This window comes from Ailuropoda melanoleuca, chromosome 5, assembly GCF_002007445.2.
Source record: "Ailuropoda melanoleuca isolate Jingjing chromosome 5, ASM200744v2, whole genome shotgun sequence".
Taxonomy (NCBI): domain Eukaryota; kingdom Metazoa; phylum Chordata; class Mammalia; order Carnivora; family Ursidae; genus Ailuropoda; species Ailuropoda melanoleuca.
In genome coordinates, this window is record NC_048222.1 from 62,490,367 (window position 1) to 62,512,518 (window position 22,152).

The window sequence follows — 22,152 nt, forward strand, 5'->3', positions numbered from 1 at the left end:
AGGCTCTGTGCTGGGTGTGGATCCTGCTTAAGATTCCCTCTCTCCCTTTCCCCTCCCCTCTCCCCTGACTCTCTCTCTCTCTCTCAAAAAAAAAAAAAAAAGAAAAACGAAGCCCAAAGAAGTAGAAGGAAGGAAACAAATATATTTATATAAAAAATAGAGACTACCAAGACTGTAGAAAGATAAATGACTAAGAGCTGCTGCTTGGTAGGAAAACTGACAAACCTTTAGCTAGACTCACCAAGAAAAAAAGAAAGAGGACTCAAAATCAGAAATGAAAGAGGAGACATTACAACTGATAACCACAGAAATACAAAGGATCATAAGAGACTACTGTCACCAACAAATTTGATGACCTGGAAAAGATGGATACATTCCTAGAAACTAACAACCTATCAATGCTGAATCAAGAGGAAATAGAAAATGTGACCAGACTGATTGCTAGTAAGGAAAGTCAATCAATAATCAAAAACCTCCCAGCAAACAAAAGTCCAGGACCAGACAGCTTCACTGGTGAATTCTACCAAACATTCAAAGAAGAATTAATACCAATTCTTCTTAAATTCTTCCAAAACAACAGAAGAGGAAGGAACATTTCCAAACTCATTTTACAAAGCCATCATTACCAAATCATACCAAAACCAGACAAGGATGACACTAGAAAATTACAAGTCAATATACTTGATGTATATACATTCAAAAATACTCAACAAAATATTGGCAAATTGAATTAATACATTAAAAGCATCATACTCCATGATCAAATGGGATTTATTCCAGTGATACAAGGATGGTTCAACAACTGTAAATCAATGTAATTAACCACATTAACAAAAAGAACGATAAAAACATCATCTCAATAAATGGAGAAAAAGCCTTTGACATAATTCAACACACATTTATGATAAAAACTCTCAAAAGTGGTGGGTATAGAGGGAACATAACATAATAAAGGCCATATATGACAAGCCCACAGCTAACAACATAATGGGGAAAAGCTGCAAACTTTTTCTCCAACATCAGGAATGAGACAAAGATGCCCACTCTCACCACTTATTCAACATAGGTATTAGAAGTCCTAGCCAAAGCAATTAGGCAACAAAAGTTATAAAAGTCATCCAGACTGGAAAGGAAGAAATAAAACTGTCACTATTGGCAGATGACATATATAGAAAACCTAAAGGCCCCACCAAAAAACAAAACAAAACAACTTAGAATAAAAATAATTCAGTAAAGTTGCAGGATACAAAATCAATATACAAAATACGTTCCATTGCTAAAGACTGATAGTCCAGAAGACAGTCCTGTTTACAATTGTATAATAAAGAATAAAGTGCTTAGGAATAAATTTAACCAAGGAGGTAAAAGACCCATACACTGCAAAACATTAATGAAAGAGAAATTAAAGAAGACACAAATGGAAAGATACTCAGCGCTCATGGATTGGAAGAATTAATATCATTAAAATGCCCATACTACCCAAAGTGATCTACAGATTTCAGTGCAATCCCTGTCAAAACCCCAATGACATATTTCACAGAAACAGAACAAACAATCCTAAAATTTTTATGGAAGCACAAGAGAGCCCCCAAACCCAAAGCTATCTTAACCAAGAAAAGCCAAGTTGGTTGCTGTTTTAAAGCTATTCTACAAAGCTATAGGAATAAAAACAGTACGATACTGGCACAAAAACAGAGATCTATGGAACAGAACTGAGAGCCCGGAAATGTACCCAAACATATATGGACAGTTATTTTCTGACAAAGAAACCGAGAACATACAATGAGAAAGGACACTCTCTTAAATACATGGTGTTGGGAAAACTGACCAGCCACATGCAAAAGAATGAAACTAGACCATTATCTTATACCATACACAAAAATTAACTCAAAATGGATTAAAGGCTTGAATGTGAGACCTGAAACCATACAGTTCGTAGAAGAAAACATGGTTGGTAAAGCTCCATGACATCAGTCTTTGCATTGTTTTTGTGATCAGACTCCAAAGGCAAGAGAAACAAAAGCACAAATAAACAAGTGGGACTTGATAAGCTAAAAGGTTTCTGCACAACAAAGGAAACCGTCATCAAAATGAAAAGGTAACCTACTAAATGTGAGAACACAATTGGAAATTACACATCTGAGAACGGGTTCGTATCTAAAATATATGAAAAACTCACACAACAACAACAACAACAAAAATGGAGAGAAATAGACATTTCTTCAAAGACATTCAGATGGCCAATAGGCACATGAAAAGACATTCAACATCATTATTAGGGAAATGTAAATGAAAACCACAATGAATTATCACCTCACATCTGACAGAATGGCTATCATAAAAAAAAATAACAAGTGTTGGTGAGGATGTAGAGGAAAGGGAACCCTCGGACGCTTGGTGGGTTATATGTTGGTGCAGCCACTATGGAGAACAGCATGGAGATTGCTCAAAAACTTAATAGACCATGTGATCCAGCTATTGAACTGCAGAGTATTTATTTGAAGAATACCAAAACACTAATTTGAAAAAATACATAGATCCCTACGTTCACTGCAGCATTATTTACAATAAACAAAATATGGAAACAACCCAAATGTCCATCAGTGGATGTATGAATAAAGAAGCTATGGTGTGTATATATGGCATACTACTGAGCCATAAAAAAATAATGAAATGTTGTTATTGGCAACCACATAGGTGGACCTTGAGGGTATTAAGCAAAGTAAAGTAATTCAGAAGAAGAAAGAAAGACTGTATGGTTTTGCTCATAAGTGGAATCTTAAAAAACTCAGATACAGGAAACATCACTGGTTACAAGAGGGGAAGGGGTGTGGGGGACAGGGCTGGGTGGTTATAAGCATGAAAGGGCATCAATGGTAGGGTGATGGATAGTAAGCAGACTTGTGGGTGATTACTTCATGGTGTATACAAGGTGTCGAATCACAGTGTTGTATACTGGACACTCAGCAAAACCAAAAACTATATCTGCATCTCTCTTCCATTACACTCCGGTAACTGGCCCCTCCAGTGACAGGGCAACTAATTTATTCTTGATATTCTATACACCAACAGCTCTTCCCTTTCCTTTTCTCATTGATCTTGAAAAGTATCAGAGTGATTCCTATGTTCAAGAAATACCAATAGGCAAGATTACCATGGGGTCCAGGTTTTGTTTGTGTGTGTGCATGTGTTTTCCATTGTCTTCTGAAACTTGGGCTCTCTGCATGACAGTTAAGTGTAACATTGGACGCTACTCAGCCCTGCTCTGGCTGATATTCTAAATGTGAGAAGACAAAACACAACTGAACCAGCCGTACACATGCCTTTATTTAGATCAACTCTTTTTCAGAATGCAGCCAAACTTATGAGTCAGACAGCCCAAAGTATCCAGCCCTCTTCCACTGAGCTAGTTTATCCCGGAGCAGGCCCATCCTGAAACAATGAGACAGAACCAAGTGCTAGTTTGGTTACTGTCCCATGGGTGGCAGAACACGAAGGCGATGGGGGACTCCAGCACGGGAAGTGCAGAGTGCCATTGGCAAATGCTTCTCTGAGCAGCCTAGGGCAAGCTAAGGAGGGCATTTACTTCAGAGCCGAGGCCACTCCGATTCTGAGCAAACCTCTCAGCTGGGCTGCAACTTGCTGAGGCAGACAGACACTTAGCTCCATGTGGCAAAGGGACAAAATTGTTCTTTTTCATTCCTTAACTGAAGGGTCAATGTGGGCGTGGCAGATGGACAGATGCCCTGAGGCCGAGTGGGGAGTGAAGTAGAGGAGGAACAAGACCGTTGAGGCGCCTGGAGGTGTGCTGGGGGGCAGGGCAGCGCAGCTATTGTGTCCTTTGAGGTAAGTGGCTCTAGCTATATTGGATGAAATGGAAATCCTGAGTGATCTGTATGGCCTTGGATGAGGCCAGCTTGGTTCAGGCATACATGGTGAGCTGCAGCCACTGAAAGAGGAAGTCCCAGGATCAGAATGCAACCCAGAAAAGAGAGGCGAACCCTAAGGATCTGACAGGGTAAGGGGAAAGGGACAGCCCCAGCATGCCAGACCCTGGGAAGATTTTCTAAGAAGCAGTGGTTTAGGACCTGCTTCCCCGATCTCTACTAGAAAGATGTGTTTTCCAGCAGAAAAGCCTTTTAGGATCTGAGTCCCCTTTGGAGACTTCCCCCAGTACACATTCCCTATGAGCTTGCCTTTCTGTTCCTTTCCTAGCCCATCCCTCCTCCAGCATTTGGAAGTGAGAAGCACACAGTGCCTCGAGTCGGCCTCACTGACTCCTCCACCCGGAATTTTAAGGTACAGGGTGAATGTAATGCTTCCATTAGGCTTTACCTCTAGAACGTTGAGTTTGATGATACCGTCTCCATCCTTGTCAAATGCATTAAAAGCTCCTGTGAAGGAAGAACACACAGGCCAGAGGCCAGTTACAGGCTCACCTCCTCTCCACTGTTGTAACTTTTCTTCAGAGGACTGTGGGCCAAGTGCTGTCCTTCAACACAAAAATGTGCCAGGCAGAGTATCAACCATCACCCTTCCTTTACCAGCCCATTCTGAGCTTACAGCGGGCCTTTACCTTTGTTCAGCTTGGATAGAGTCGAGGGGAACATGGTCAGGCCCCAGGGCGCGGAAGGGTGGCCCCCCACTTACTGAACATGCCCTCTAGCCTGACGAAGCAGCAGATGAAGCTGTCGAAGTCTATGTTCATGTGCTTGTCTGCATAGCGCATGGTAATGATGTCGTAGAGCTGGCTGTTGAGGCGGAATCCTGTGGAGGGCAGCATGGGGGAGGAGCAAGTAGTCTGAGTAGCCTGTATTCTGTTCTTTTCTCTGCCTCTCAGCCATCCTGTGTCACCCAGAAACACTCCTTCGTTTGCCCCCCACCCTCCGATCCCAGCCTCCACCAGCCCTCGTCCGAGTGCCCGCCACCCACTGTCTTCCCCAGCACCTGCATCATTAACTGCATTTCGCATCTCGTAGCTGTTGATGGTACCAGATTGGTCTGTGTCATAGTGTTTGAAAATTCTCTGGCAATAGAAAATTTGCAGACAGAGGTCACACAGTAAACCCTTGAATTAGCCCTCTCCTTCACTCCCATGCTTCCTTCTCTTCGCACCTGCCAGGCTTTAATCTTCTTCCAGAGGTGATGGAACTCTTGCAAGTTCAGCCTCCCAGAGCCGTCTGTCTGGAGGAAGGAGGTCAGGGCTACAGGACATGCATAGCGAGATCCCCCTGGACCGGGAGGAGGGGATTCTGGGCAACTACAAGGAAGGTCACCTCACAGGAAGGCTCTGCCCCAGGTAGCCTTCAACCGCCCTGTCCTGGTATTTAACCCTCCCTTCCACGCCTCTGCAATCTGAGTTCATGTCTTAAAACCCAGGGAACCTGTCTCCTAAGGACCATTTTGGCTTGGGCCTGAGGTGAGGGCAGAGGTTAGGGGCTGGTTATAGCCCAATCCCTGCCCAACTGTGCCTCCTCCAACAGCCCCCTTCAGACCAGTAGCTCGGGACCTCAAGTCCTCCCTTAGGCACAGATTTGGGCCTCTCTTTCTGACTGGGCACCCCTCGTTGCCTTGGCCCCCGTGGGCTGCACAGGGGCTGATGACAGAGAAGCGTGGTGGGCAAGGATGGCGGGAAGGATACATCCATGAGAGCAATCATGCTACGGCAGGACTCCAGCGTGAACCCTTGTGTCTTCAAGTCCTTATCTGGGAGGTAGGGAGAAGAGTGAGGAGCTTCTTTCAGATAACTGGACACCCACTCCTGCCTGCCCGTCCTCCACATACAGTTGGGGCCACTCACGTTTGTTCACAACCGTGTTAAGGATATTCTTGAGCTCATCTGCACAGACCTCCATATCCTGAAGAGGAAGGGAGTAGAGAGTAACAGTTCTAGAGGACAGCTCCTGATGGAGCAGAGGGTTTGCAAAACAAGTCCCAGCTGTCCGTGTTTGTAAAATCTGTCATTGCTCTGCTGTCATGGGAAGCTAGGGCTTTTCCACGGAAGACACGGCACCCTCCACGTCCAGACTGCAGTGGGCAGCTCAGGGCAAAAAGGCCTCTAAGCCACCCAAGCGGATGATGGTCTCGGACCTGACTGGTGGATTTCTGTGCTACACATACATGGCCCCTGCTTCCACCAAAAACCGAATGACCACTACTAAACAATAATGAAGTAAGCAGTCATTTGAGCAGTTAATCCAGGAGAGGAGTCAGGGTTGGCGGTACTCACATCGCCTGCTATCTGCCTAAAAATGTTCCGGAATTGCATCTGCTCCTCGCTTTCTTGGTCAGTGTTGCCAGGCAGCGGCTGTGGAAGCACAAAGGAAAACAGGTTCACAGTGATCAGGGGGATGGGCAGACCCATAGGAAAACAACTTCAGGGCCGAAGGAGCCCGATTGCCTAAAAAGCCCTAGGCGGCAGCGGGAGCTGGGTACAGGACAAAGGCTTTTCTTTCTTAGTTGAGCCTAGTGAGCTGGAGTGAGACTCCTCTAGACCCCAGTGACCCTTCATTCCAGACGTCTTAGCCAGAGGAGTTATATCAGCCATGCAGACATGTGGACAGCCCCCTTGGCCCTCTCTCCCTACCTCCACCAGCTAGAGCCTTCCCCCGTTTTCAACTTGACCTTCTCAACCAGATGAGTCCCAGAAGGACAGAGGGGACCAGACCATTCTGATACCTCCAGCCACCTGTGCCATCAAGCAAAAGTCCTCAGAGGACCCCCACTCCGCTGCACGGACACTGCAACATAGAGGAGGTGGCCCTGGCTTTGTGGGATTTGGTCCCGTAGCCTCACCTCCACTAAGTTTTATATGCCCTCCTCTCCCCACCGCAATAGAATACCCTTCCCTGGGCTCTGCGGGCCTCCATTTCTGATGTCCATCCTCTTTTCTGCTACTATCCTCTATCCTCTCACTGTCAAGAGCTTGAGGATACCAGGAAACAGGAGCTGCTCTGTCTTGGGCTCTCTCAAGCTGGTTGCCTATCAGGCTTTGCCTCCCATTTCCCTCACTGTCCGGGCTGGGGTCTCCAGCGGACAGGCTCAGCCTGTCCTTCCCAGGCCCAGGACCGGCTTGGCATGGCTGCCAACCCCCAAGACATTCACCCAAGCAGCACCCCAAATTTTAGAACTTGAATGAAAAGATCAGTGGGATACATCCAAACCTCCAGATGTTACAGGGACACCCCACCCTACAGCCCCTCCAATCCAGAGGACCCCAGTTATGTGCTGGCCACCCCATTCATGCCACATGCTCAAAAACCTGTGGGGATTTCTCTTGCTTATCAGGGCTCGTTTTGTCTTTGCCCTCCTCTGATTCCTGGTCCACACCCAGTTCCTTGTTGCTGTTTGCTCTGTCCGAAACGAAGATGATGGGCTGGAGAGAAGAGGGACGTGGGGAAGGGGCAGGAAGAAAGCAGGGATTACAGGCTGAGAGGGCACGTGGACGCAGACGCAGCCTCCCTCCGGGAGCAGCTTTGCCCAGGGAAGAGGAGAAGAGCAGAGTTGGCAGCTCCTGAACCTCAGTCCATGCTCCATCCCTGCCACTAACAAGCTGTCTGTGACCTGGGGAGAGACGCCAAGTCTCTCCGGACCTCAGTTCCTTATTTCCTGATAGTGGGGCTCTGAGGGTTAAACAAGGTCGTCAGTACACGTGGAAATGCTAAGAGTGTTACAAGCAGTGTGATCTAGTGCAATGATTTTCAAGTATTTTGTAGGCTTTTTTTTTTCCAAATGGGAACACCGTTCAAACTAAATTTCCCCAGAAGCCCATTGTATATGAAGTCATTAAAAACAGGCTTCTCTGCTCGACGAAGAGGGTAGAGCTTTTTTTCCCCCCCGCACACCCGTGTCATCCATGGCAGCTGGGGAGGCACCTGCAAGGAACCGATGGAAAAAAGGACTTGGATTAGTGGCATGGTCAGTGGGGGAGAGGTCAGAGCACTGAGCTGCAAGTCCAGCCCTGCCCTCACATACAAGAAATACCATCTGTGGCCTCAGGCTGCTCATCCATTAATGTGGATGGCAAAACCTGTTTGACCTTTCCCATGGGGCTCTTGGGTGGGGGGGGGGCATGAGATACTGAATATCAAATTGTACTGCAAAAACATTTAAGATGCTACACAAATATAAGACATATTTTCAAGGCATGCTGATGCAAGTGAAGAGGACACAGAAGGAGCAGAGAGCAGCTGCCATGCTGTGCCGATCCTAGCTGGAGCCATACACCCCACAGTGAGGGCCAGAAGAAGGCGAGGCCATCAGGGCTTGCGGCTGCAGCGCAGAAAGCAATGGGGCAGTCAGAGTCCCTCAGCGCAGAAAAGCAACTTGGCTGGGTTCTGAATCACTGTCTGCCTTTCCACGCTATCCATCTAGAACAGCACAAATGAGCAGACCTGTGGAAATAAGCTTCCCGAACTTTGGTTTCTAGCAGGCCCCAAAGGCCCTGGCTTGCCCTGCCTTTCAAACAAAGGGTCGTGCTCAAGCAACTGGTGCTTGTGGGGATCCTAGAGCAAGCGTGGGTCTCAGCTGGAGGGGGAATGTGTGCCTACGGACATGGTGTGACCAGGGGTCACCCCTGCCAAGACACACATCTCCGGGCCCAAGTGTGGGTCTGGATAACACAGGCTTTGGAGGGTAGGGGGCCTGAACCAGACTGATGAGGGCAAGAAACATGGGATTGGAGCAGATAGATATGGCTTCCAGTTTCCCCACTCATTAGTTGTATGTCCGTGGGCAAGTCTCTTCGCTTCTCTGAATATCCGTAAAATATCTACAGAAGGGGAAGAATAATAGCACCTACCTTGTAGGTAGTGTTGGAACTGAAAGCGGTGTATGTTTTACCCCTAGCACAGTGCCTAATATGTGGTAGATGCTTGCTCACCGTCAGCTCTGGTCTGGGTAGAGGCAAGTCAGGTACACATGCTGTCACACACACACATGCACAAACACATTCTGCTGGCTACCCACTCACCCTGTTACACCCACCTTGTTTTTTTTCTTTTTCTGCATAAGGAAAGGAAACAATAAATGCGGAATAAGTGAAAGTCAAGTTTCCAGAAAACCCAGTGGCTACTGGCTTCCCTGTGACTTGGTCCTCAGTTTGGGGTGAGTTTCTGGGGTTCAGGAATCTGGGCTACATAGAACCAAAAGAGGCCTGGAGGGTGAAGGGAGGGGAAAATCCTCTGGGTCTAGAGACTGGCGGTTGCTCCCACGCTGCTCTGTTCTTACAGTCCACTCCCGTCCTGGACACCGCCAAGGAAAGGGATCTTCTGGCTAATGTTTTGTATTTTTAATTGAAGTTAGTTACTAAAACACCAGAAGAAGTGGCTCACCCACACTGGCCTAAAAATGAATTTTGTTTGATTTACAGAGTTTGGGTTTTGTTTTGTTTTCTTTTTTTTTTTTTTCTGTTGTTGTTGTTTTTGCAAATATTTAACATAGGGAGAGACTTAACATGGAAATCTAGGTTTTTGGGCTTTAAAAAAATAAATAAAACTAGAAGGCCTGGCAGGCTCCATGAGCCTGTGACCCGCTGTGGCAAAAATCTGGGGAGCAGCTGCTGTCTGTACCCTCCAGATGCCGCAGTCACCACCACTCCAGTTGTCCCTCCAACACTGAAGCTCAAGAGTCAGTGGAGAACTCCAGGCAAGTATGCATGTGTAGGGACACCCAGCCCCCACACCTGCCTGCCCTACTCAGGTGACACGCCAGTTCTGCTGAGCTCCTGAGTTTGAAATTCCTGATAAATACACTACTCTGATGACTAATGTTTAAAAGATAAGTATAGGCGCGCCTGGGTGGCTCAGTGGGTTAAGCATCTGACTTCGGTTCAGGTTGTGATCTTGGGGTCCTGGGGTCGAGCCCTGCATTGAGTCCCATACTCAGTGGGGAGTCTGCTTGTCCCTCTTCCTCTGCCTCTGCTCCACCCCTTGTGTGTGCTCTTTCTCAAATAAATAAAATCTTTGAAATATATAAAATAAAAAAGTATAGAACCAAATGCACCTAATACTAAAACCAGTGTCCTGGGATAATTCAGAAGGCACTTGGACAGGGTCAGGACTAGAACCATGAGTGTAACTACCCAGAAGACAATTTGTTGGGGCATTTGCTGTCCTCTTATTGGCCCAAGTCACACAGAGCACAAGCGACTAGTTTACAAACCAGGGCGCAAAGGCCCAAGGTGGGCACAAGACTCCTTAATACAAGGAGACATCACATAAGCCAACCCCATGCTTGTAACTCTGGGATTCACATCCCCGGAACAGGTCTCGGCATGGCGACCAGGGAAAGAGTGTGAGTTTGGACTCCAAGAATCTGGATGTCAGTTCCAGTCCTGCCACCTATGAGCTCTGGGAACTTGAGGGCGCCATTTAACCCCACAGAGCCTCTCCTTCCTTCCTTTAATGCCAGGGATAATAACCTTATTACATCTCAGAAACCTTGCAAGGATCAAGTGAGGTAACGCACAGGAGGAGTGTCGTGTAAGAGATAAAGTGTGTGACTAATAACCACCGTGTGGGAGCCGGTGCTGTGCTAGACACTTCGAGTACATGACCTCACGGATTTCAACTTCACAAGAGCCTTGCAAGGCACTTATTATTATCCCTATTTTACAGACTAGTAAAACTGAGGGGTTATGTAACTTGTCCAAATCACCCAGCTGGTAGGTGGAGGTCCCAGGGTTTGGCACTGACTCCAGAGCTGGTGTGTATTTTCTGTATCTGAGATTGGCCCTCATAATCCAAGCTTGCTGCTGCCCTTTCTGTCCCTGCCTATGGCCTTGACCCCTCCCTCTAGTGGTACTAACCACTTCTCCCCTCAAGGACTCTCTTGTGTGCTTCCTAGCCCCTGGACTGACTACGTGGCCCTAGCACCATGAGGCCTGTTACTCTAGTCATGACAAACAGAAATTGCAGGAACGTGGAAGAATTGCTCTGAGTGTCCCAGGCTCCCATCTTCCTCTTCCAATACCCCCTCTTCCCTCCACCACGCTTCTGTCCCCTGCCTGGATCAGGGAAGGTGACCCTCTGGACCTTTTCACACATCAGAACCAAACCACTCACCACTGGCCGATCCACGGAGATTGTATTTTCAACTTCCCTGTGAAAAACACAAACGTGGGGGTGGTGTCTCAGTGTCACCAGGAGCAAGCAGGAAGCAGAGAGAGGATTTGCTCAGGTCATGCAGCTTCTCAGAGCCAAGTCGGGACTGACTTCAAAGGAACCCTAGGAACTAATATCTCCCACTGTGGAAACCAGCCCCATGTCGGCACCATCCCCAGCAGCCAAGGGCACACACATGGGTTCTTGTTGGCTTTGCCCAGAGCTCCCTAAAGTCAGGCTCAGCCACCTACCCATGGACCTTGTGTTTCTTTCAGGGGCAGAGTTCAGAGGATTTGGGCTTATGAACTCAACTGCAGTGACCAAAAATGCAGGATATGGCCATGCTGGCTTCCCTGGCCACCTTACCTAAAAGTTCCATCACCCCCAATGCCTCCTGTCCCTGTTGCCTACTTTCTTTTCTTCTTCTTATCACTCATCTCCCTCTAACATATATATGTGTGTGTTTTCTCCCGTGCCATGTTGTCTCCTGCTAGAATGTTAAGCTCCGTCAGAGCAGGGATTTCTTTGTTTAATTCACTGCCCTATCCTCAGTGCCTATCGGATGAGTGCCTGGAACATAGTAGGTGCTCAGTAAATATCTTGGGATGACAGACTGACTAAATGAATGTTGCTGTGGCCAGTGACTCAGGAGCAGAGGAAGAAGGGCCACCTGGTCCACATATCCCAGGACCGCTACAGGACTGGTCCAGCTACCTCATGCTTCCAGTCTCTGGAACGGGCTGCATGGGCTTTTAGGGACAGGTGGGGAAGGGGGGTCTGACTTACTCAGAGAGGTTCCTCTTTTCAGAGAAGACCCGGAGGATGAATTCTCCCTCCTGGTGGGGCTCATAGGTGGAAGGCACAATGACGTACTCGCTGGGAGGCAGGCGGAAGCGCTCGGACACCTCTCGCATGTTGATGTAGGTTTTGCTCCTGGCCTTGGAGGCATTGTACAGGAAGAAGTCCTTCTGCAGGTGCTGCTTGTTCCCATGCATCTGACAGAAGAGCCAAGGGGCGGAGCTCCTTGAGAAGGATGCCCTGTTCTGATCACATCCCCCCTCCAGGGGTCTCTTCCCAACTCCCTGGTCACCCAGGTCACAGTCATGACCTACCTACCTCCGACTCCCAAGGCCTCAAGTAGCTCAATATCCCTGGAACTCCCTACCCCATTTCCTCCTCCTTTCCTGATATGATTCAGAAGTGAAGGTCAAGTCTATCATTCCCCCACTTACCAGAACTGCAGCTGGTCAGCTCCAAATCACCTCCAGGCTGGGGAAGGACCCCCAAGGAGGCAGGAGGGGCCTTGGTTGGGGTCTGAAGGAGGCGATTCCTCCATCCCAAAGGAGGCAGTCACCCTCAGAATGTGTGTGTGAGTAATTGTGAGTGCAAATGTGTATGAGTATGAGCAAGTGTGTGCGTGTGTGCATGTGTGAGATGTGAATCGGAATGTGTGAGAGCAGGTGTGTAACTGTCTCTGGTGGGAAGGGAGAAAGGGCACATCGTGACAGTGACAGTCGGGAGGTCACCCTGAGGCACCCTCTCTGGAGTTCATGACACAGGCAAGACCCTCCCCTATCATAGTCCTGTCCTCAAACCCCACCAGGAAGCTTCCCGACGTGCCACTGAGGGACACAGGACCCCCGGGCAATGCTGCACACAACTGCTGGCCACTGCTACTTCTATACCTCTTTGGGAACCTTGAGGAGAAACAGAAAAAGAAGATGCTCAGAATCTGTGGGTTTCACATCTGATCAGGGCTGACAAGCGCACAGGAAGGGAATGCCAGCAACTGTGGAGTCAGTGCAGAAGCCTGATTGCCCACCTTCTACCTGGCCAGCCCCAGCCCCAGCCCCAGCCCCACTGCACCTCCCCCACCCTGGGTTTTTTCCCTTTGTGACAAATATCTAAGAGCTTCTGACACAAGTGGGCCTGATACCAGCAGTTCTGGGGGGCACGGAGTACTGGGGAAGCCCCCAAACCCCCCCTCTGAGGAACGTATGTGTTTCTGGGGCTGAAGCTGGTCAGGAGCTGCACACCTCGTAGATGGCAAAGCCAATGGTGAAGAGGTTGGCCCCCAGCTTCCGGTCCTTCCGCCGGTTCTTCTGCATCAGGGCCACCAGGAAGCTGCAGATCACCTCCGAGTCGTCAGGGTCATCGTCCTCCTCCAGGAGCTTCAGACGGTACTGTGGGTTGGTCCAGAAAGTGTCTGTGCCCCCCAGGAAGGAAATGTACATTCAGAGCTGCCTCTCAGAGAAAGGGCAGGAAGAGGACGAAGACAGAGGGAACCTATTTCTCTCCTGCCTCTAGGTGCTCAATAAATACAGAAGGAGTGATTCAGGCATTTGTCTAAGGATGTGGGGAGAGCAGTGGGTAGCCTACACCTTCATACAGCTGGAGCCCACTGCGTGGCTGTGCGGCTCCCTCCCTCTCTGAACTGTGATGCTCCTTCTCTGCTGATGGCTTCCCTTTCCTCACCTGCCCTTGAAATGTGGTTGGTCCCTAGGACGTGGTCTTAGGCCTCTCTCCCACCCCACTGTTCTGCCCCCCTAGGCTGTCTGATCCACTTTTTAACTGTCCCTGCATAACGATGACGTAGATCCCAGCGACCATCTCCATTTGACTCCCTCCCTCCTTCCTTTCCTCTCTCCCTTCTGTCTTCCCTCCTTCCTTCTCTTCTTTCCATCCTCTCTTCCACAAATACATGTTGAGTTCTAATCCTATAATCAAGGACCATCGTATTCTGTGCATCCAATTCTCTATGACACATCTTCACCTGGATAATCTACAGATCCCTCAAACTTCCCACATCCCCAGCTAAACTGCCCTCCCTACAAGCCCACGACCAGCTCCACCAAAAAACCAACAACACGCTGAGTTTTTTCTCCTGTGCGTCTTATGTTGCTACATTGACACCATCCTCTCAAGGCCCCCAAACTGGGAAATTTGAAGTCACTCTTCAGGGACTTCATTCAATTTTCGGCCCCCTGAGTCTGCCCCCTTCCCTCCATCTCCGCTGCCCGGGACTTGCTCCGGCTTTCATCATCTCTGGCTTGCACCCCTGCAGTCGCTGCTAACTCTCTGTTCAGTCCCATCCTCAGCATTATGAGTGCAGTATCGTTGCGACACGGTGTCGTGCTTAAAAGTTGTTACCAGCTCCCTACTGCACACTCCTCAGCATGGCCCTTTCCTTCTCGTGAAGCAGGGAGGGTTTCGTAAGATAAGATACACCTGGAACTTGTTCCGCTCGGACCCTCCCCCATCCCGAGCGTCTCCCACCTGGGAAGTTGCGGCAGCCTCCGGCAGAGCAGCCTCTCACCCAGCGGCCCTCATTCACAGACACCGTCCAGGTCTGCAGCTTGTCGGACTCCAGGGCATCAGCCGTGAGGTTGCAGATCTCCAGCTTTGTGAAATGGTAGATGAAATCGTCATAGGACATCCTGAGAGGTTGGAAGAGAAAGAGTCATACGGGAGGTTGGGAAAGGTAAGACTCCGGGACGAGCGCAGCGTGATCAGACAGTTCAGACGAACTTGGGCACAGCCCCAGAGAGGACCCCGTCTCTCTCTTTAGGGTAAACACTGTCTGTTCTCATGTTTCCATCCCAAACTACCATCTCTTCCGGTAATGACTCAAACTTCTGTGTCCTTGATGGGAGAGCTTGGCTGCATTTCAGTTCTCCTGTGGAACCATGTCCCTCTGCCCTGGACCCAGGCACTGTGCTGGGCTCAGCAGAAAGAGAGACAGTTTAGGAGAGGACAGACAACTAAGCAAGCAATTTCGAGGATGATGAGTCTCACTAATTAATCCCAGTCCTGGGCAAAACGGGGATCCTGAAGAAAGTTCCCTTTAAGCTGAGACTCGAGGGCCGAGTAGAAATGATCTGAGTGAGGGTGAGTCTGGCACTGGGTGAGCAAAGTAGAGTTGCCTTGGCTCAGAAGACAGCTCTGCAAGGACCAGGGATCAAACTATCCATCACGTGGCTGGAGCCGCGTGCACCACAGAGGGGCACAGGTAAGGCAGGAGCCACATCATGAACCTGGTCCCAGGTTCAGTCATCACTGTGACCTGGCTCCTCTCAGAACCCCATCCTGCTGGGCCTTGGACTGAAGGAGGAGAACAAGGCCCAGATCTCCTGAGGGCTGGGGTCTGTGACCTCTTTCCAGGGACTGAGGTTTGAGATTTCAGCTCCCCACCACATCCTTCATGCTTTGGGGTCCTCCTGGGTCCTGGACTCACCAGAACTCTCCATCCTCAGTGACCTGGTGCTGCAGACGGGCCTTCTCAGCTTTGTCCACAAAGCTCCAGTCCTTCCATCTGGAGGGAAAATAGAGGAATTATGAAAGGAAGAAGAAGGGGAGGCCTGATGTAGGCTGGGGCAGGAGGTATCAAGAGAAATATGAAAAAGTTGAAAGAATGGCCCACCTCCAAATTGCAGCAAGCGTGAAGCATCAAAATGGAAATATGATCTGATCCCCTCAGTGTAAAACCCAATAGTGGCTTCCCACCATCCGCAGGAGTAAGACCTTAAATGGGTTTGTAAACGCTTGATTCTTCTCTGGCTGAGGTTTTTTTGTTGTTGTTGTTATCGTTTTTTATCCCTCCTCACAGTTTTAAGGTTAAGAATTGAGCTCTGGAAATAGATTAACTGGATTCCATTTAGTTTTAGATTTTTTTTTTAAGTAGGCTTCATGTCCAGCAGGGAGCCCAACATGGGGCTTAAACTCACAACTCTGAGATTAAGACTTTAGCTGAGATCAAGAGTCTGATGCTTAACTGACTGAGCCACCCAGGTGCCCCCAGGATTCCATTTAATAATACCAGTACTAGCCGTATAACCTTGGGCATGTCACTTAACCTCTCAGCGTGTTTTCCCAAATGCAATAGGGGAATGAGTATTATTGTCTACTTAGAGGGCTGCAATGAGCAATGAGTGAAATAATGCATGCAAAGCTTTTAGACTAGTGCCTGCCCTCTCATAACTAACTGTCTGAGTTCTAAGAAAAAGACCAAGCATGCAAACATTTCCTTTCTCCTGCCACCCCAGGAAATAGCCTGGCTGCATGTTTCTAAAGGCTGGCTGGTTTTCCACACTCTCCTCAGGAGGGAGGAAATAAAGCACATTTGTGTTTCAGGCAGCTGAGGAGAATAAAGCGAAACTGGGTTGTCCTCAGCAAGGTAAGGGATTGAGGAATGGCTTGGGGTCAGGGAATACTCCAGGGGAAATGGAGGTTCCGGAGAACAGAAGGAGGGACCCGGAGCAGGGAGGGTGGTCTCCTTGAGTGACCCAGAGATGGGCCCCACTTGTCAGCAGTCCCTGTGATGGAGGCATTGGCAGGATGTGGGTTAAGGCTGGACACCAAACTATGGGGCTGGAGAACACAGAGAGGGTCCCTGTGGGTGACCTGGAGCAGTGGAGAGCCCAGGTGCCATTCTGCTCTCTTGGGCAACCTTTTTCCACTCTTCCTATCCCACCCAAACTAAGTGAGGGGCTCCCTCTTTGGGACCTTTATCTTCATTATTAGTGGTGGTTTTGTCCTTCCCACTGGAACGTGAAGTCTACAGGGGCAGGACCTGTGTCTCCCTGTTCATTTCTAAGTCCCCAGGAGTTGTGTGGGACCTACCAACTACCCCCCCCACCCCCCACTGCTGAGGGAAGGAAGGCGGTGAATGTCTGCAGGAGGCAGTGAGAAGACGAGAGTCCGCAGAATATCCCAGTCTCTCCAGGGAGGCTGCCTGTTCAGGGACTATCCTCAGTGCCCAGCCCTGTGCCTGCTGTCCGGCAGGGGCTCAGTGATACTAAGTGAAGGGAGAGCTGAATGAACCAGCAGTGATGGTGCCCTGGGTGGAGGTAAGCACAGGGGCTGAGGAGCGCACGCAGCTACTGAGTCCTGCTGTATCCTCTCGGGAATGAAAGAGCTCAACGGGCTGTCCTCCCCTCAGTGAGGCAATTGGAACCAGTGATTGGGTGCACTCTAAAAGCTTTGTAAATGTTTTTGAGCCATCATGTAACTTCCCCATGTTTGTTGTTTTTGCTGCACCCAGTTCGTTCCTCTCAGTGACAGCAAGGGAGAGGAAATCTTAGCCCCGACGAGGCCCTCTCCAGCCCACCACATAAGTGGTAACATTGTTCCCATTTTACAGATAAGGAAACAGGGAAGGGAAATCAGAGCCCTGCATTCACACTTCACTTCTATGTGGACCTAGAGCCCATGCTTTCTAGAATCTTCCCTTTCCAGCCAATGGCCATCAGTGAGGTCTTTGAATCCCCGGCTCCCTGGCTTCTCTGTGGGCCCTTCCCTGGAGCCTACATCCTCTCTTCCCCTCTGCGGATCATGGGTCTTGAGGGTAATTTTAGACGAAGCATTTGTAGTACTCTTGTGGTGTGGTATCCAACACAGCCTGGCCCCGGGCTCTGCGGGCCCCCTCACCTACCCATCACTCCAGGAGCCGTTCCACTCCACCTGGCCCCAGGGGTTCCGCAGCCGCACCAGCTTCACTTTCTCACCCTTGAACAGAGCCTTGGACAAAGAGAAAAAGCTCTCTTGCTCTGGGCCTTTCTGGAAAGGGCGTTTTCTGTCTTGTCCTGAGGGCTAGGATGGGGACAGGGAGAGAATCTGTGCAGGGGCTGTCCTGCCTGGTCCCGGTCAAGGAGACTAATCAGAGGCTCTCTGTGAAATGGTAGAGGGAATGTCTGAACCACAGGCCTGAGTCTGCAGAGGTCAGGGCTTCACTGTCTACTAGGAAGTGATTTTCCTGGCCATTATGAGCTTTGGGGCAAGGGGTAGGGTGTATACTGTAGGGCCGCTCGAGTATACGAGGTGTCTCTGTTTGAATTAGAAAAAAAAAAAAACCACCCCTGCTGGCTGAGGAACTACAGACAAATGGCCCCCATAGGTGGACCAATTAGAAAAATGTGCCCCTTCCTCCAGTCTCTGCCCATCCCTGTGAACGGGGCACAGACTGCCCAACTGTGCACAGTGGTCCTGACAAGTTTCCTGTCTCCAGCCAAATGTGCCAGGAGGAGCAAAGTAGTGTAACTGTTCAACTCCCAGAGAGCAGGAAACACGAGAGCCCATGAAAGAAATTTCATAAAACCAAAAAGCAATTTCTATTTGTTCCCTGGAGATAGGAAACTAAGTCCCAAATAGTTGGGGAAACTGCCATCTTTAGCACTAAAAGCAAAGATGATCTGAGCACCACCTTGTGGCAAGATCCGTCTCTACCTGTCCCAGGGGCCCCCTCCAGCCACAGGCTCTGGACCCAGACCTTAAGCAGAGCCCCCTAGAGGAGGCCAGGTCTGCAGAGGTGAAGGGGCCCAGGAAGCTAAGTCCTGACTTCAGGAGGCGACCCAAGTGGCTCCCACGCCTGCCCACCCCGCCAGCCTCACCTCCTCCAGCCCAGTGACCGAGTAGGCATGGCCCTTGACTAGCCCGCAAGCCATTCTGGTTTCATACTGAACCGGAACAATGGTCTGTGGAGCAAAAACCAGATAGCCTGTCAGGGGTCGGATGGCAGAGGTTCTGCTGCCTCAGAGACGAAGTGCACACGAGATAGCCTTCCCGGTTCTGCGAGGACAAGGACGAGTCCACGCTCTGAAAGGGGGCCTTCTGGCCATGCGAGCACCACTGCTGGACCTTTTGGAGAGGCAAGGAGACACAGCCCAGACAACTGGTTTCCCTCAAGCTGGTTGCCCCGAAAAGGTCTGTTCTGACCATCGGAGATCCACGTGAGGCCGGAACAATATTGAGGTAGGTGAGAGGATGCCTGCCCCTCCTTTCTGGATCTCTTGGGGTCTTCAAAGGAGGAGCAGGGACCTAGGGAGGCTGCTTGGGACCCAGGTTCCCCCTTCCCCTGAGCCCACCCAGAGGTGACTCTTCCCAGAAGAGAAAGGAAGTGAGAAAAGAGATTAGACGAAACATATAGGCCTAACCTCCTTTCTGTATATCCCCTCACCTCCTCCAGACCCATGGAGAACATGATACTCAAGAAATCAAGAGTCACAGAGCCCAGGGAGGGAATTTGGAGGAGGCCAGAGGCGAGTCCTGCTCAGACATGACTCAGGCTATGGGGGCAGGGGAAGAGCTTTGCAGAAACCCCCAAGCAGCCGCCCCAGGAGATGCTCAGCAGAGGGGTAGGCTCTCTAACACCCAGTGAGCCCTAGACCGTATCTGTGTGGCTTCATATTGCCTGGTAATGTGACCGCTTTAAGAAGAGCTTCGGGAGACATGTTGGGCTGTGCAAATTGTGAGCCTTTTCAAGCTCCGGGATGTGGGTGGAGCCAGGGTTTTTTGGCATCTTAGCCTCTTTCACATCTGAGTCCTTATGTGACCCAGACCATGCTGAATAGAAAGGGATGGGGCAGGAGATCCACACATCCCTCAAGTCTGGACCTGAGAAACCACTTAGAACGACTCCTTTGGCATTACCTATGCACACCTAGCAATTCCTGCACTGGCCAGTCTGTCCCAAAGGGTCATCACAATGCACACAAAGACATATCTCTTAGGATGTTCGTGATGGCATTTAAAAATAATAGCCAACACAAGACATAGAAAACAGTCCAGTTTTCCAATAATAGGGTATTGGGTTAATAAATGATAACTTATCTGTATGTCGGCATACGGTGCAGCCACTAAAAAATGTTTTAGGAGACACATTAACAATATAATTCATATTGGTACATTAAGAACATAAAGCTAACTGAAAAAAGCATAACTGCAAAGAGGTACATAGAATGTAAGATTTTTAAAATAAATATTTAGATGAACTATATGCAAAGAAAAATCCTAGATGGAAGTATACTAAATACTTAGAGTTACCACCTTTAGGTGTTAGAGAATGTAGGTTAATTTTCTGTATGGCTCTGTCAGTATTCCTCAGTGAATGTGCATTACTTCCGAAAGTACCAGAATATAAGCTCCATGAGGGAAGAGACTATTCTAGTGAACAAAAACTGTTTTGTTTGTTTACTAGAAGAGTGTCTGGCACTTAGTAGGAGCTCAATAAATATATGTTGAATGAACAAATGAATGAATTAGAAGAGGAGATGTATTTTTAAAAATAAGTGAAGTCTCTCTTGTATTTCTGCTTGTTAATTTGTTAGCAGAGAAACTGCCAGGAGCACAGGGTATGAAGGAACTCCCGCAGAGAGTCCCTCCAAATCCCGTCTCTCCCACCTTCTTCAGGAGCCTTGGATCGGGCAAGTTATTCCCACCCAGACCCTCAGAAGGCCCATGCAGAGGTCAGTGTATAAGGCCCCGGCTGCTGAGGGGGGTCTAACAGCAGTAGGCTGGGTCATGCAGGTCGGAGGGGTGGGCAGTCCTGACAATTGGAGCTGTACACACCCGAGTCGGTCTGTCCTCTGAGCCTCTGGGGACGAGGTCTGAGTCCCTGAGCTGTGAGTTATCCATATTCCTCACCATCCGTGCAATCAACTCCCCCATATTCAGTCCAGAAGGAGAGGTTCCATAGGTCATGTTTGTGCCATCCTGAGGCCCGATGGGTGAGGGCCAGGGACAGTCCAGGAGAAGGAGCCAGAGCAACCAAGGGAGGGTGATAGAAAGGGAAGGAGACAGAAATAAGGGAGGGGACAGACAAGGAAAAGAGGAGAGAGAAACAGCGTGAATGGAGACAAGATGGAGAAAAGTGATACAGAAAGAAAATGTTCATCTATGGTTGTTTAATGCTAGCTGATCTTCCCATGCTTTCGGACCCATTTGGAGTATGGGGAAAGGAAGGAAATTCAGGAATTTAAATTGGGCCCCTTCCTCAGCGATGGAAAGAGCCAAGACTATTACACACTAAGCCGCCTCCAGGGAAGGCGTGTCTCCTAAAACTTAGGAGGCCTGGCCACTCTACCATCTCCTTCCCCATGGCCCCAGACTCCCTTCGCACCACTCTGTGGCACTGAGACCGTGCCTGCAGGCCAAGCTTCTCCCAGATTACAATACAAAGCCCACATCCTAGGAGAGACAAGAGCAAAGCTCAGTGACTGGGAGGCTGTCTTGGGGAATGGCAGGTTCTGGTCCAGAACCAGGTACGTGGCCAGCTTAACTGGGCCGTGCTGGGGCTGAGCAGTACTGATCACAGGAGGCCGGTGCTGATGCAGGCCTCTGGACCTATTTCTACCTGAAGTCTGGGGCTTGGAATATCTTTGCCCTATTTCTTTGGTGAAAATCCCCAGAAACCCTTCTTCCTTGAGAAATTTTCAAAGTTGAGAGCCAGTTCCTGCTTCCTAAAACAAAATATCCACCCTGTCCCCGAGGAAAGCCCTACGCTGCTCTTCATCATGTGACTGGCTTCCCGATAGCCGGCTGCTCCCTGCCCTGCATCCCACATCCCAGACTTACGTCAATGGAGCAGCCCATGAGGGAGCCTCTCTCGATGGCTTTCTTCATGATCTTGTACATGTCTCTGGGAGCATCCTTGATCTCAAAAAACTCTGTCACCCCTCCTGTGAAGTCCTCCATGGCCTCTGTAGTGTTCCCACCTTTCAGAGCCTCATAGGAACCATGGAGCCTTGGAGAGAGAACGAAAAACAATCCGAGGTCACAGGGTTCCAGGTGCCATGTCACCAGAACTTTACTCTCAGGTCCTGTAATGTTTTCTTATCTAATTCCCCAACAACCCTGTAAGCTAATGGGATAGATGCTATGATTTCCTTTCTTTACATTGGAGAAACTGAGCTCCAGAGGCAAAGTGGCTTACCCAAGGCCCCAGGGACCCGGAAGCACCAGGACTGGATCCCAACTATTCCCACTTCTTGATAGTTCTCTTTCCACCATACCCGAAACCCTAAGGATGCGTTCCATTAGAGCCATTAGTAGTAGGTGGGGTGGAGCTTCCAAGTTGAGAGACAATGTGACTTTATTAATATACTGTAAGATCGTGAAGTTGAGCCAAGCAAGGCCCTGGGATGTGAGCTTCAGAGATGTAATGCTCAGGTCCGAGACCTGCAACACCAACCTTTGATTCGGAAGGCAGAATTAAACTGCTCACTATGGGAAGCTAAATCTGGAGATTCTCTACACGTTTTCATTCTACCCTTAAATA

General features: G+C 49.2%; 1 protein-coding gene across 5 annotated transcripts in view; it reads right to left on the minus strand.

Moving 5' to 3' along the window:
• Positions 1 to 2,825: 2,825 nt before the first annotated feature.
• The window catches only part of CAPN3 (calpain 3), a 57,353-nt gene continuing 38,026 nt past the window's right edge, over positions 2,826 to 22,152 (minus strand). Inside the window, exons 5-24 of one of the 5 annotated variants that reach the window (XM_002913197.4) lie at positions 21,450 to 21,618; positions 20,445 to 20,588; positions 18,488 to 18,571; positions 17,533 to 17,618; positions 15,337 to 15,414; positions 14,379 to 14,539; positions 13,139 to 13,308; positions 12,788 to 12,799; positions 11,889 to 12,097; positions 11,064 to 11,100; positions 8,986 to 9,003; positions 7,262 to 7,375; positions 6,230 to 6,307; positions 5,801 to 5,858; positions 5,642 to 5,706; positions 5,116 to 5,184; positions 4,948 to 5,026; positions 4,651 to 4,767; positions 4,336 to 4,394; positions 2,832 to 3,949 (exon numbers count right to left, since the gene is read on the minus strand). In XM_002913197.4, coding sequence (XP_002913243.1) covers positions 3,923 to 3,949; positions 4,336 to 4,394; positions 4,651 to 4,767; positions 4,948 to 5,026; positions 5,116 to 5,184; positions 5,642 to 5,706; positions 5,801 to 5,858; positions 6,230 to 6,307; positions 7,262 to 7,375; positions 8,986 to 9,003; positions 11,064 to 11,100; positions 11,889 to 12,097; positions 12,788 to 12,799; positions 13,139 to 13,308; positions 14,379 to 14,539; positions 15,337 to 15,414; positions 17,533 to 17,618; positions 18,488 to 18,571; positions 20,445 to 20,588; positions 21,450 to 21,618 — 1,834 coding nt within the window. In that variant the 3' untranslated portion in view covers positions 2,832 to 3,922. The other 4 variants (XM_034661091.1, XM_034661093.1, XM_034661092.1 and 1 more) reach the window with 4 other exon arrangements.